The 16,731-nt window shown below is 34.1% G+C and overlaps 1 protein-coding gene across 5 annotated transcripts in view; it reads left to right on the top strand.

Moving 5' to 3' along the window:
- The window catches only part of LOC145662976 (uncharacterized), a gene marked incomplete at its 5' end in the record, with an annotated part of 292,449 nt that overhangs the window by 54,327 nt on the left and 221,391 nt on the right, over positions 1–16,731 (top strand). For 4 of the 5 annotated variants that reach the window (XM_081729067.1, XM_081729066.1, XM_081729065.1 and 1 more), the window contains 1 exon segment: positions 3,838–4,224. In XM_081729067.1, coding sequence (XP_081585193.1) covers positions 3,838–4,224 — 387 coding nt within the window. 5 annotated transcript variants of the gene reach the window in all.

The raw sequence follows: 16,731 nt of genomic DNA, 5'->3' as shown, positions 1-16,731 counted from the left end.
TATCATGTAAATATTAGGGTTAGGTTTAGCAGAAGGGGTCCAGAAGCACGTAAAAATACAAAATTTACAGGAAAATGTATGATGCATTTACTTAGACCTAACATAACGTAACCAAATCTAACCTAACCTAACCTAAGATAACCTAAACTAACCTAATATTAGTAGAAATAAGCGAAATTCTATCCTTTTCTGGAAAATTATGCTGGATCCCTACAGTAACATAATGTAACATAAACTAACCTAATCTAACCTAAGCAAACCTAAACTAACCTAACTTAATCTAAACTAGCCTAATGTGAACAGAAATTACTGAAATTGTAACATTTTTTTTAGAAAAAAATGCAGGACCTCTTCTGCTAAACATAAACCAAATATTATTTTAGAACTAACAATATATTTAAAATGATCCTTATAAGTTTCGAGGATATATATATATATATATATATATATATATATATATATATATATATATATATATATATAATGCTTTCACTACATTATCTAAAGTAAGCAAGAGCGGAATATTTAAGTTGTTTGAATGATGTTAAGAACGTAAACAACAATAAATTTAAGTTAATGGATGGAACTATTCACTATGATTGTATTTGTCAACAATTATTATGCTACATAAATAACCTACCAAGACAGCAAGGTAATTTGTGTAGGTATTCCATACTTTGTACAGATATTGAGAAAGAGAATTATGGACACTTTAGGTAAAAGTAAAAGGAAATCTAGCCATCAACGTTTGTTGCCTCAGTTACTAAACAGGGATTAAATTTCAGGATGGTCTTCTACAGAGTAAATGAATTAAAGATATACTTAAGGAGTAATTCATAATAGTTACCTATTATGAGTTAAATAAATGGAATTTGTAAATAAGAATAGTGTTTGTCTGTAAATAGACAATCAAAAGTTCCTTTTTCTCTTCATAACATTATTGAAGAAAGAAAAGCAATTGAAGAGCTACAGCAAAATTGCTATTTTTCTACCTCTTAAGTCAGTTAACAAATTATCTAAAGTAAGCAAGAGCGGAATATTTAAGTTGTTTGAATGATGTTAAGAACGTAAACAACAATAAATTTAAGTTAATGGATGGAACTATTCACTATGATTGTATTTGTCAACAATTATTATGCTACATATTCAGTCATAAGATATTAGAAAACAAAAACAAGAATAGACTTGCAAAAACTAATTTTCTTCTGTTTTGTAAAAATAATTAAAATCAAAACAATTAAAGAGACAAAAATGTTTCCATAGATGTATAAATATTAAATTTAAAATTGTAAGACGTAACATGTGTTGGGATGTGTTTATATTACATTGTAATTTAGTTGATAAATAATGCAAATTGTTAAATGCAATATAGTTTTAAAAAAACCTGAAGAAGATAAAAGCAATTTATTTACTCGCTAAGTTCAATAGTTGCATGTAATGACTTAGATGATATCATACTGTTTGAGATAAGTTACGGTAATAATGTGAAATCAGAGTGTTTGGCAAGGAATAATTCAGCACAGAAACGAAAACAAGTAGTCAATGAACCAATGGGGTTCAGCATACATGTTAATAAGTGGAAAATAGCAATAATAAGAGAAGAAATGATTTACAACTGTGTTTAATGGTAAATATTGTTAAAGGTTATTAACTTTTTAAAAATAATTGATATAATACAAGACAACCATTTGCAAAAATGTGAAATATCATATTAAAACAACTACACAGAATCAAAAAAAAAGAAAAAAAAACAATATGGAAGATATTACTAGAAAAAATATTAAAGAAAATTTTTAAAAATCTAGCTGAAGTAATTGAGAAGTAAAAGAGTTTCGGTATAATGAATGCAAATATTCTTACATACGTTCAAGATTAACAGTAGTTGTAAGCTCCTCTCTCTCATCACTGTTGAAAGATGAGTTGGGCACAAAGTGTTTATAAATGTGATACTTGCTGTTACGAAGTAAAATGGGAGCGAGTATGTGCAAATAAGACATAGATATGAGATAGTTTGAATTTAGACGAAATATGATTTAAGATTAACAGAAGATTATGAAGAAACACGATAAAGATGATAATTTATGATACTAATGTGAGTTTTATGAAAAGTATAGATATAAGAGATTTATAATATATAAACGGCAAAGATTAAAAATAATGGAACACTCAAAGATATTGTGATTTTCAAGAGTAGCAGTAGTTCTGACTTGGTAGTTGTCACAATTTGTGCATTAAGGAGAGATCTAGATTTAAACTAACTATTTGCGAACAGATCAAGTTTGACAATCCAAGTAATTCTCTTCCTTGTGTGCAATTGTTTTTCTTTAATTACCATAAATATATGACGAATTTATTTAAGCTCCCAGTTAGCAACCACAAAACTTACATAGATAATTATTTGAATGAATTAAACTATTACTTCCTTATATTTTTCTTAATATTTATTATTTCTGCATTAGCGAATCAAACTGACATCTGATGCAAATGACTTCCACACTACTTCTATTTTAACGGCCTAAATATCTGTCTGTTCACTATTTAATTGCATAGATGTGTAAGTTTGGCCACCAAAGAAAGCTATATCTTATGTACAAGATTATTGTCCTAGACAACATTTACATATAATCGTCGCATATTTGACGCAAAGTAACATAATATTATGACGGTCCAGAATTCTTTGTTAACTTATATAGAGCTAATAAATTAACAATTCCCAATTGCTCAGGAGCCATATGCAACGATAGTATGGTACAATAGTATGGTACAATACTACAACGTTGTCTAGGACAATAGTATGGTACATAAAATATTGATTTTTGGTTGCCAGACCTACATATCTATGCAATTAAATAGTGAACAGACATTTAGGCTGTTGAAATAGAAGCAGTGTGGAAGTCATTTGCATCAGATGTAAGTTAGATTCGCTAATTCAGAAATAATAAATATTGAGAAAAATATAAGCAATTAATTAAGACAGTAATATTTTAATTCGTTCAAGTAATTATCTATGCAAGTTCTGTGGTTGCTAAAGTTAGTTTTAGTGAAGTAGGAGCTTAAATATATTTGTCACATATTTATGGTCGTTAATTTATCATTAATTTTCACCGTTTTCTAAGTTTACGTCTCTACTGTACGGCATTTTTATGTTATAACTAGGTATATGTTATACCTAGGTACCTGCGTTGTGAATGTTAATAGCGCAGTGATTGTTGGAAATCTATCACGATATATTTGCCGCTTAGTACTTGTGAATGTTGGAAATAAGTGTGGTTTTGAAGCACTCCATTGTTAATTTCCAGGAATCTTAAATCGAAACTGTATATTTTGGAGAAACATGATCCATTGAGTCTAATTTTAATGTTAAATAATTGGCGTTAAAAATTATTGACTTTCGTATTATGAAGTAAGGCTGGATATATTTCATTAGTTTTACTTCATTTCACTTAAAGTGGATATTCTAATTCTATTCATATATGTACTAGGTTGATATGTTTTCATTTTATTAGTTAAACTCTTAACAAAGTTCCATTTTAATTTATTGAACAATCGAACGTAAATTTTACCGATAACTAAAGCCATAAATAAATATACCTGTCACTAGTACCTGCTGTGAGAGTTGGCCGACAGAAATTTGAATTATATTAGTCCCAAATGCAAACTGATAAATACCAACATTCGGGGCAACAATCAGGTTTAACAATAGGAATTATATATGTGTATGAGAGAGTTGTTTCAATATATATTCTGCAGACAAATAGAACATTCTGTTCAAATGAAGCCCAGTATTAATTATTAAAATATTTTGTATCTTAAATGTGCCTTTCTTCCTTATTACAGGGTCTAGTTACGGAGGTTTAGGAGGCGGTGGCTATAGCGGAGGAGGCGGCTACAGTGGAGGCGGTCACGGTGGTCACGGCGGTGGTGATCATTATGGTGGCGGAGGAGGTGGCCATGGAGGCAGCGGTCTTGGATTTTATGGTGGCTCTGGAAGTTCGTACAGCAAAGGCCATGGAGGATTTGGCGGCGGTGGTGGTGGCGGATACGGAAAAGGAGGAGGAGGTCATGGTGGATTCGGTGGAGGTGGCTTCGGACACAGCAAAGGAGGCGGCTTTGGAGGAGGAGGATATGGTGGCAGCAGCTACAACCGAGGCCCCAGCAGTTACAGTGGTGGAGGAGGATATAGTAAAGGAGGCGGTGGATTTCATGGGGGAGATTTTGGAGGAGGTGGTTTCGGAAAGGGTGGTTATGGAGGAGGAGGAGGCGGTGGATTCGGAGGATCCCATGGACACTATAGTGGCGGCGGAGGCAGTTTTGGAGGAGGCGGCGGATATGGAAAAGGAGGCCATAGCTTCGGAGGTAGTGGCGGATACAGCAAAGGAGGCCATGGTGGATTCGGCGGTGGCGGAGGCTATGGAGGCGGAGGCGGTGGTTACAGCAAAGGAGGTGGTTTTGGAGGTGGATACAGCTCAGGAGGTGGTTAGTAACTCTCTTTAAAGTATGGAAATAATTTTTGTGAGCTATATAGTATGATCACCAACGGACATAATTGAACCAATTCAGAAAGTGTAGTAATTTATGACCATTTTAATAATGTAACTACAGGAAAGTAGTCCTCCCGTATGCTCCTTTATTCTCTCCTAAGAGTGATTTAGAATAACTCTAGTGATTATCACTGGTCACGGGAAGATATATATTTCTTGATTTATTGTAGTGGAACTAAATATATACAATTGTAGTGGAACTAAAAATTTACAGTATTATTACCGAAATACACGAGTTTGTTGTAGGTTGTATTTATTTTATAAGTGATATCCTTAATATGACGATTTGTGATTTTGTGCAACGAAAGTATCGATTTGACATTTATTTGAAGGCCGGAAAGAGATTCAACTCTGTCTATGTAATTATTATATTTTTTATTTATTTAAAGTGGGAACAGTATTTCGTGGAGCACCTTCAAGATCTAAACTACTTGGAATAAGCAGCATTTAAGTAAAACGAATCTAGACATATATTGGCAATACATATTCATTACTAGTAACTATAATATAATAATTTTGATACCATATATTATTCCAGTGATGGTCAACTTTTCCAGTCCCTTTACTTTCTTTTCTGGTATAGAAACAAGTACGTTAGAAATTAGGTAATAAATTGCGAAACCAAAAAATGTCAGGCTTCTGTAACAATAAATACCACAACGATTTACATAAGTAATTGATTTAATAGTTATGAAATTATGTATATAACTGAAAATGGTACAATGAAATCATAGCTTAGTCATAGCGTATATTCATTCAAGTAAACCAGTACACCATTGTTGTTATTGATATTACAGTCCCAAATTTAATATAATTCTTCGCCTTAAAAATAATTGCCGAGGTTTGACAAAATTTCAGCAAGTTGTATACGTTTACGAGTGACAAAGTATCTGGGGTAATTGGTAATAATATTAATTTTGTTCATGAAAATGAATCGTAGATTACTAAATTTAATTTCACGTTTGGTTGGTAGAGGCGTGAGCGATGCCTTGGGACTGAATGCACTATACTAAGAAATATAATTCTGTGTGTGATAAAATGCTTTACTGTTGCGTGAATGATGCAAAGAGTCTTTCTAATGTGAATTGTCTAACTTTTCTTTTTTTTTGCAGGTGGATACAGTAAAGGCGGATACTACTGAAAAAATACGAAAACACTTGACGATAAATCAAACATTAGTTGTATCCATAACGAGGATATTCATTATCATTGCTGCCATCGCTGTATCATTCACCAGCACATCATGTGGATGGAAACCAAAACGCTCGAAGGAATCAAACAAGTTATTCCATTCTCGGAAATGTTATTTTGTTGATTCCATATTGTATAGTACATCTTAACTGAATTTCGTATTTTTCAGATATGGTGTATTTATTTGTTATGGGAATTTTTACTATACTTTTTGTAATAAAAGTTATCAAAAATCCAATCAGTGATTTATTTCATATCCATGTTTAAAGATAAGAAATGCTCAGTAGCAAAAGTGGTTGGGTCAATGTTTGTCTTACTATATAAATAAATAAATAACACCAACAGGTGTCATTTATTTATTCTTGGTATGTACAATTGATCGTCGTTAAATTTGGTCCCTTACTTTAAAATGAAGGATTCGAAACACACAAATAATTTATTTCTTGCTAGTTGTTGATAGGTTTGAGATAAAGAAAAAAATCGTTTTAAAAATATAAATACAAATCTAGAAAACAAATTTAGGGCTAACTTTATGCCACCATTTTCCCATTTCACATCTAGTTTCAAAACACCTATGAATCGCTTGGTTTGAGACGAAAAACCCATTTGTTTGGAGAAACATTAACAAATATTTAGAAAACAATGTTTTGGGTGGCAACTTCACACTGCCTCTCTCGAAGTTAAAATGTAGGCTTGACACACAAGTATATATATTGGTTATTGATTGATATAAAGTTCGTTTGTTTTGAACAGCAATAATAATTATTTTGAAAATATAACTGCTCTCAAATTAAAATGAATACTCGAAACACACACAAGTTTTTTTATTTCGTTAGTTATTGTTTTGAGATAAAAATAGTTTGTTTTAAAGTATGTGAGAACATCAACTTCCCACTAGCACAATTAATGTAAAATCTGGATTCAAAACACAAATAAATTATTTGTGTGTTGTTAGTTATTGTTTTGTTTCTTTATTTATTAGACTTATTTGAAACTGAATTTATGCAGTTGTGATGTAAGTAAACAAGAAAGTAGCAGATTTTCATACGAAATATACGCCTAATCGCATATATGAAACTTGCTAATATAACAGAGTTTACAATGATCATGGAAGTTAGGGAAAGTCAGGGAAATAAAATAAATCAGGGAATGTCAGGGAAATGCTTCAAAATATGCCGAAAATCAGGGAAATTGGCTGTATTTCACAGAAGAGTCAGGCAATTTTTTAAAGCTACCCTCAAAAGATATGAAGAGCATCTCATGAAGTATCAAGACAGATTCAAAATTATTATAACAAGAAGAAGGCTGACAAAAGAAAACTATCTTTAGAAATAAAGAAGATCGAGGATCCCCGAAAGGTGTTAAAATTTCAAGCTCTCAAAGAAAAAGAACAAATTAAATAATAAAAAAATCAAATGGAACAGAAGAAAGTAAGTTAGGTTTGTAGTTGATTGTAAATAAAGAGATGGGAGCCAAATTATCATACATGGTTACTTGTTTATGTTTATAGGTGTGTGCTGAATTTTAATATATCAGCTACCGTTAGCGTATAATTATGGTTTGGCAAGTGTTTCTTTGCATTCTAAATACAGGAAGCTTGACTTATAATAAGTATTTACAGTAAGAAATTAAGGTTTTACTGTATTTTTTTAAAATATAAAAAGGACATTTTTGATTAGCTATGGGAATGATGGATAGTGTCAAATATCTAGGATCAATATTAACAGAGGAAAATCATATTCGCGGAAAAATTAAATGTCGACTAAAAGCAGGGAATTCGTGTTACTATTCGGTTCAAAATCTCTTGTCATCGCGAATTCTGTCGAGGAATTTGAAGCTTAAAATATACAAGACGATAATCATGCCTGTTGTTCTGTATGGTTGCGAAACATGGTCACTTACTCTGAGGGAAGAACACAGACTGAAAGTATTTGAGAACAAGATCCTGAGACGAATATTCGGACCCAAGAGGAACGGGAATGAGGAATGGCGGAAACTTCATAACGAGGAACTACACAATTTATATGGTTTACCCAACATTGCTAGGGTCGTCAAGTCTAGGAGGCTTAGGTGGGCGGGTCATGTAGCTAGAATGGAAGAAAGTATAAAGGCTTTCAAAGTCATGACTGGAAGACCAATCGGGAAACAACCATTAGGAAGACCTAGGCGCAGATGGGAGGACAATATTAAGATGGATCTCGCAGAGATTGGATTTCAAAGTAGAAACTGGATGCAGTTAGCTAAGGATAGAAGTCAGTGGAGAGCTTTTGTGAACGCGGCATTGAACCTCCAGGTTCCATAGGCCATAGAGTTAGTTAGTTAGTTAGTTATGGGAATGATGGAGGCTTGTTAAAGATCTCTGTCTCTGTCTCTTTCTCTCTCTCTCTCTCTCTCTCTCTCTCTCTCTATATATATATATATATATATATATATATATATATATATATAGATAGATAGATAGATAGATAGATAGGTTGGTAGGTATTTTTTAAAACTAAACCTTGCCTTAAATGAGTGTTTATGGTGCTGCGGGTTAGGGTAAGTTTACAGAAACTCTACCACGGACATTCGTAGGAAAGTCAGGGAAATCCATACCAGAATTTCAGTGTGAACTCTGTATTAGGACACCTCACACATACAAATGGTAATACGTGTAATAAACCAATTTACAAGAAGTATATACTGTGGAATTCGTAGCGTTTTCTTCGTTCGGAAACGGTAAGTATATTTTTCTACGCCAGTTATTCTTAACTGGTTGCCCGTGTCTCTCAGGGATTGTGAGAGGGCATGGTTACTCAGTAGTAAACACTTCTGATGCATGGGGTTCTGGGTTCGATCCCCAGCCAATGTAGGGGACAACATTGTATCGTGTCTGTGAGTACATTCTCATTCTATCCTATCTTCCATCATCATTCACTTGCCTTAATCATTGTCTCCCTTAGCCTAGAAAGCGTAATCGTGGATCGTTAAACTGAAATATTTCATTTCCTTTCTCAAAGGTTGCTTACAGTTTGTCGATGGGTCACCGTTAAGTTTTTAATACGTTCTATTATTGTTCCTATTATTTGTAAGGAAGGAGTCTATGGGGCTTATAATTTTGGAAGAGCTGAGAACTATAGTTGTACGGTGATTGTAAGAAATGCTAAAGGTACGAACTAAATTCGATTTGTGATTCTTTTAGCATTATTAGTTGTATTATGGGCAAGAAATAGCTCAGACAATTTTGGAGGAACGAGCAAAATAATTCTACAATGAGTGAGTAAAGCTGCTCATAGACAGGTGGAAAAAAAAACAAAAAAAAACGTAGTAGCATGTTAGTGTGTCTAAAAATAGTATAGATTATTTCAATTCATATTTGATAAGGTCTAGACATTAATATGTGAGGATATGTATTGATATCTTCATATTAGGATATACGTAGTCAACAATAGTGAACTAAATTGCATTGATTGCTTCATTGAGTCAGTAACTATTTCTTAACCTATAAAATATTCAGTGAAAAGTATTTTAAATTCGGATGAAATTGATATAAGAACTCAGGAACTCACTGAAAGATTCTTAACAGTGACGACACCAATTTTAATCAATTGGGTGGGGTATGTGGAGGGACAGAAAACAAATGAGAGACAGCAAATTTTTGTATACGAAAAGGATAATTATATATTACGTCACCTCTGCGGGGGGCAGGTGACATTACTGAGACGGACGCTCATTCTCCTATTCCCCTCTGGTGTTGTCACTGATTCTTAAATTTTACATAATTCAGAGTATCGCAAACGTGTTAGGGCATGAAAAGTGGAATGGCACTGCGAACGAAACGTGTATATGAAATTTCTACTAGGAGAACTTATAAGAGTAAGACGGAAAAGATGTTCTCAAGTTATGCCTATTTTTGCATTTTTTCTAGATTTTCGGCTGGACATAGTGCCAAAAGGAAGTATTTGTGCACCCAGGCTGGTCTATACTTTGGTCTTATCTTAGTGTCAGAAATCAGTTCCCAAACGTTGTCAGTGTTGTTTTGAAACACCCTGTATACTTTTATTTAATAGTGCCGCTAACATATGAAGGTAGCAGATACCTTTTATGAGATCGTTCTAAACATGTCTGTGACTTACTTGCAGAGTATACGCGGTGGGAAGTTAACATAATAGAAAACAGAGATTTCCAATATTGATTGAAATATACTGAAGCTATGTTATTGATTTTCTTATGTACGAAAAATTGAATTAGTCCCAGAAGCGACAGTCCTATTAGCGACAGGAACTGTTATCTGTCCTATGAGCGACCGATTCATTTACAATGAGATGATGGAAGATGATATGATTCTATCTCGTAAAATATGTTTGCCTCTGGCGTTATTAGCGCCCGAACAACCTTGGTATGAAATATGTACGTGCCAGTGATACTGTTCGTCAAATATATTTTTCCTCTGCTGTGAGTGCAAATAAAACTTATTTTAATTTTGAGTTAGATTTGACATAAAACATATCAAATAACTTAACGAGGCAACAGGGATATTTCCATGAAAAGTATATTCCTATGTAATTATTGAAAATCCAGTTGTAATATCCCTTTTCTTCAAAAGCTCTGTTTTTTGTACTTAATTTGGTTCAGATCTAATTACTCACTAAGCACAGTAATATATTTTATTTTGTAAAACTTAAACGTGTAACAGTTTCGCCAACTATCTACTTTTTAGACTTCCTAAGACTCTATGAATAAAATGAAAAAAAAATGTCACTGTTAAAAGACAGCTTTTGAGATCCCTTACATCTGATTGGCTATTCTCAACCAATTCCACCAATTACAATGCAGTTTACTCTAAACAATCCAAAAGGTAAACAAACTCTTTAAACTACCGCCCCCCCCTTATTGTAAGCTACTAAAACATAAACTAATTACTTAATTTGCCTTCCTCCCTTGTTTTAACTTATACATAAGAGCTTGTCGTGTAGCAATCTGAAATAATCCCTTATAACTAGACGAACTGTTAAGTCCTGCGAGAGATTTGTAACTTGTGTAATAATTTCTTCGAATACACCGTGTTTTAGATTTCTTTGATATCCTCAAGTGGTGAACACCTTTTCTCCATGGGCGCCCGATGGGAAGGTAGGGGTCGCCCCCCTGGCTCACAAAAACCTATACGTAATATAGCAAACCACGTATATTAAATACCAGATATACCAGACGTAATACAGCAACCATGGAGATGCCCCTCCCTAGAAAATTTTCTTTGGGCGCCCCTACCTCTTTCTGATTTCTTTCTTATGCCATAAACATATTCAATCTAAACTTATGCTCCGTATCATTTTAACATGAAATTTTTAATATTAGAATCATAGACAAAGGCGGAGCTACTCTACATGTATTTAGTTAGTTTTCCCCTTGATAGAGTCAATGTATTCATAGAAATTAATTCAAAAATATAATATTAGGAAAAACGTATAAAAGATTGTTAATGTAACGAGAGCATTCTCACATATTAAATTCAGGTAGAGCGAAATTTTTCCTAGTAGCTACATTTTGTTAGGTTCTAAATCACATTAGCATGAAACAAGTTAAAGAAGAGAGAACCTTATCTTCTTCCATTTTCTTAGTATGAACGAATCGGTGACTCTTAGAGCAGTTAAAAGATCGAATCGGTCGCTCATAGGACAGTTAACAGTTCCTGTCGCTAATAGGACTGTCGCAAGTGGGAAGACACCCGAAAAATCAACGGAGTATTTCTTTTCTGGAATGTATGATTTCACAATTTTTTACTGGTGGTGGTTAAAATGCTAGTACAAGAATTCCCTCTTTAGTGCAGAAATTCCCTCCTTGCATCTTACCACCATTTTAGGCGAGATTGGATTAGGCAAGATGGGAATTCCCATCTCGCCCAAAAGTGCGGATATTCTTATCTTGGAGATATCAGTGACTGATAAATCGTTAGGCGAGATGGGAGGACATCATTAATGCTTCTTGTGTGTTGAAGTTTGATAAAAACAAAAGTACTATGGATATTTAACGGAAGTTTAGGACAAGCACCAAGAAGGATGCACCAAGCAGGAAGTCTATTTATGCCTGGCATGACAAATTTGTGACAAGTGGATGCCTGTCTTCTAACAAAAGAAGTGGCCGTTCTACAGTGAGTGAGGAGACCGTTGACCGTTTGACAGAGCAGGACCGGATAAAGAAGGGGGCTTAAGGGGCTATAGCCCCAGACCTCCAATTATACAGGGGACCTCACTGAAAATACAATCATTATCGTTAAATAAAATATGACTAAAGATATATCTTCCTACTGTACTTTCACAAAAAAATGTATTTGGTGAAGTCAGCTGGGGAGGGATCACATATTTTTTCTAGCCCCGGGCCTCCAGATAGGTTAATCCAGCCCTGTGAGAGAGTCATTTGTAAGAAATCGGAAAAAAGTCTGTTCGTGGAGCATCCCGCGAGCTACAAATACCACGGATGACAGTGTGGAGAACGTTACGTAAGAGATTGTGCATGAAACCCTATAAATTGCAGCTCTTGCATTAATTAAAACAGAATCTTTCAAGATATACTTCAACGAGTAAGGCAAGAATTTGATTACCGTCTAGATTTATGTCATGTTAAACATGGTTCCCATATCGAGGCATTGTGAACTGATACATTAAAAAAAATAAAATAAAATAAAAATAAAAATAACCCGAGATATTCTTTCATATGACATATAAAAGACAGCTATATCACATGTAGTTTCTATATAATAAATTAAGAAAAAGTGTTACCGGACTTTTGGGACACGGTGTATTGTGCCGATAAATATCATGAGTCTTCGTTAATACGACTAGTACACAAGTAGATATATAGAAGGGTACGGGGCTACGAACGGAGAGAAAAAGGGTGTGAATCATTCTAAAAGATCTCACATACTTAGGTATTGCATGGTTTGAAAATCTAAAATGGAGCAGAGTTGCCAATCTAAGAGAACAAAATTTTTATCGATTTTCATCTTTAAAATTATCGTTACCTTCGTTACGCAAATGATAATAGTAGAAACAAGTATAATACTACTAATATTATATAATAAACTTATTTAGCAATCTTCAGTTGCAAACTCCAAATTGGCGTCACTGTCTTCACTATTTCTTTATCCTTGAAGGGGGGGAGCACGGTAGCTAAGTGGTAGAGCACTTACTTCTTATGCGTGGGATCGCTGGATCGCTACCGTGTCCCCCCCTCAAGGATAAGTAATAGTGCTCTACCACTTATCCTTGAGGGGGGGACACGGTAGGGATCGCTGGATCGCTGGATCCAGCATCATTCACTTGTATAATCGTGGGGTTTCCCAGGTATTCCCATTTCCTCCTGGATCCCCATGATTATGCAAGTGAATGATGCTGAAAAAATTGATGGAATGAAATGTAGGAGGAAATGGGAATACCTGGGAAACCACACGGTAGGGATCGCTGGATCCAGCATCATTCACTTGTATAATCGTGGGGTTTCCCAGGTATTCCCATTTCCTCCTACATTTCATTCCATCAATTTTTCCAGCATCATTCACTTGCATAATCGTGGGGTTCCCAGGTATTCCCATTTAAAGTCCCACGTTTATGCAAGTGAATGATGCTGGAAAAATTGATGGAATGTAATGTAGGAGGAAATGGGAATACCTGGGAAACCCCACGATTATGCAAGTGAATGATGCTGGATCGATCCCTGGTCAAGTACGCTTGTGGTGGACAATATCATGTCTATGGGTTTTCCCGGATACTCCCATTTCCTCTTACATTTCATTCCACCAATTTTTCCATCATCATTCACTTGCATAATCGTGGGACGTTAAATTGAAAGATTTCATTTCATTTCTTTTTTTCATCCTTATTAACAGTACTCTGAACAACAACATTTGCACCCCTTGTAAACGTAATTGAATTTAAAGAATGGATGAAGAATTGTCATTTGGTAATTTTCAAATCGTTATTGATTTATTTTAGCGGGAATGACCGTTTAAAACCTCAGTGTGTGTGTGTGTTTAATAATTCTTTAATGCACATCTACAATTTATTTGCACATTCAAAAAAAAATTAAAAAAGTGTTTTAAAATTATCGTATATCCTCAATTATTGCATGGGCATTATCATATATAGCATTAAGGCCTACATTACCGTTAAGTTGGCAATCCTGAAACGGATGGGAGTTTTATTTATTTATCTATATTATAAAATTGAAAGTGACTATGTTTGTGACTCTTAATCTCTTGAACCACTCGACCGATATCGATCAAATTTTTGACGTAAATCAAGTTCTGGCCTGGGAGTGCTTTTAGCTATTCACTTTGACAGTAGAACTTAGGGAGGGTGAGATGGGGGAGATAGAAAAAATAAATAAAACTTAATAATTCTTGAACCACCAGACCTATCTCGATCAAATTTTCAACATAGATGAGGTTTGGGACTGGGATGGATTTTATCATTTCACTTTGACGGAACAACGTAGGGGAGGAGGAGGAGGGGGAGATATACAAGAATCAATATAAATAAAAATAAAAGTGTCTAGGTTTGTGACTTAATAACTCTTGAACCACCCAACCGATCTCAATCAAATTTTCAACATAGATAGGTTCGGGACTGGAAAGTTTTTTTTTTTTATATATAATTTCACCTTGATGGTAGAACCTAAAGGAGGGGAGGTATATATATATATATATATATATATATATATATATATATATATATATATATATATATATATATATATATATATATATATATATATATATATATATATATATATATATATATGAAACTTAACTCTTGAGCCGCCCAACCGATCTCGATCAAATTATCCATAGATGAGGTTCGGACCTTACTTATTTTACTTTGACGGTATAACTTTAGGAGAGGGGAGATATATAAAAATAAATAAGACTTAAGTTTTGAACCACGCGACCGATCTCGATTAAATTTTCAGCATAGGTGAGGTTCTGGCCTGCATAATTTTTATTTTATTTTACGTTGACAGTGCAACTTACGGGGGAGGGAGATATATATATATATATTAGGGTGGTCCTTAAATTTTGATTTCCGAATTTCTTTGGACGAGCCTCCTAAAATGGTTCCATATGGGACTAAATTAAGCTAGGAGAAAAATGAGCTCCATTGAATAATATTAAATGATGCCTCAAGTGACCTAAGTGTGAATCCGATTACAATACATAGTATATGGGACAAATCTGGAATAAACTCTTGTAATTTAGAAACTCCCTAAGTGAATGCGAAGATACCCTGGATTATGGGACTAGAGGAAGAGACAGACCTAATTTTGTATAGTATTGGCATGGCGGCCATTTTGAAGTCCTCCATCTTGGATTCAGATCAACATTTTTAAATAAGAAGAGGGTCATGTGACATAGAAGGTCGTTTTGAGATAGCGTTTCACCAGAAGCACAAATCTGTCATTATTTTAAAGATAGTTTTAGTCGTTTAAGAATTATTACCTGTGAAATGATGTCTCCTTTCTACAGGTAATAATTCTTACACGAGTAAAAGTATCTTTCAAATAGTGCCAGATTTGTGCTTCTGGCAGTATTGTTCAATCATATATTAACCTTAGTAAATACCGTAACGATGATAATTGTATTAATGCATTTAATTATTAGACTAGCATATTTATTTCTGTCATATTCAATACAATGTAATTACTTCCTAGTTAATTTGGTTTCTTAGTTGATCAATATATGGCAATAGCAAATACTGTGTTTATACTTTGCAAGTTCTTTTTTAGTTATTTAAAGTGTAAATGCATAAATATAGAAAATATTTTAATTATAATTTTGTAGCCAAAAAGTTTTGTTTGCTTCCAGTATTTTTGCTGTCTGACATTCGAGTTTTAATATTAAATTGAAGCTCACCAAAATATTTTATATCTATTTGAGTATTTGTAAGCTACAGGAGGAACTCTGGCCACAGAAAAGGTATTGCTATCTACGGCCCACCCGTCCTGGGATGGAAATGAAACGTTTTTTTTTTAAAGGTTATTTTAGTTCAAATGTCAGGGTTAAGAGTTAAATATTTCAATTTTCTAGCGAGTTTTAATGGAAAAGTGAAGCTGCGGATACAACCATGTGTCGAAAAGCAATTTATTTAATTGGTAGTGCCAATGAATAGATTCTGGGAAGTAAATTACCATCAAACAAGCAAGTGTTGAGTGCCTTTTTCCACAACTCGAGAACAGTAAATCTGACAGTAAGGGGAAAGTGCACGATTAGCTGTTAAAGAAACAGATATTTTGGCAAAAAGCAAGAATCCCGGTAAAGGATACCCAATGCAGTGTTGACAAACTGATTGTATTGTATGAGAAATGGTAAGCATTACAGAACAATGAAACTTCGAGTAAAGTGCAAAGGCAAAACGAAGTAGTAGCCTTCTCAAATATCTTGCCTGATTTATTTGATATAGCACACGCTAATGCTCTAGGTATTATTGAAATCAAGAAAGATAGAGTTTCTTTTGTCTCAAAGACAGAAGGGACGACCTGATAACATACTTGGTAGACATGAGTTTCGCGCAAAAAGAACCAAAGTGATATGCACGGCTTCAAAAGAAAGAGGAACGCAAAAGAAAATGCACTTCTGAAAATGATTTGTTTGAACTTTATACACCAAAATATATGGAGGTAAGCAGTTCAAGTAATGAAGAGGAAAACCCAGCTGAGAATATTAGAGAAAATGTAAAAATGGATGCGTGTGTGCCCGGACCCTCTTTAGAGATGTAAAAGAGGAAAAACTAATTTTATTACTCCAAGACTGGTTGCTGCTCTTGATTGATTCCGGTTCTAGGTCGCTAATAGATCTGACAGTGACCGCAGAGGCATTAGGCCATGTTGTATAGGAACTAGTAATAAATAGGTCTTCGATTCACTAATGCCGAGAGAAAATCCGTAGCGAAGTTCCACAGGACCACAAAAAACAATTTCAGAGTGCATCAAATGCGTTAGTTGTGCATTGGGACGGAAAACAACTACCGAA

This window comes from Thermobia domestica, chromosome 10, assembly GCF_964235325.1.
Source record: "Thermobia domestica chromosome 10, izTheDome1.hap1.1, whole genome shotgun sequence".
Classification (NCBI taxonomy): Eukaryota; Metazoa; Arthropoda; class Insecta; order Zygentoma; family Lepismatidae; genus Thermobia; species Thermobia domestica.
Note: the sequence above shows the minus strand (reverse complement) of the source record. Positions and strands in the feature narration are given on the sequence as shown.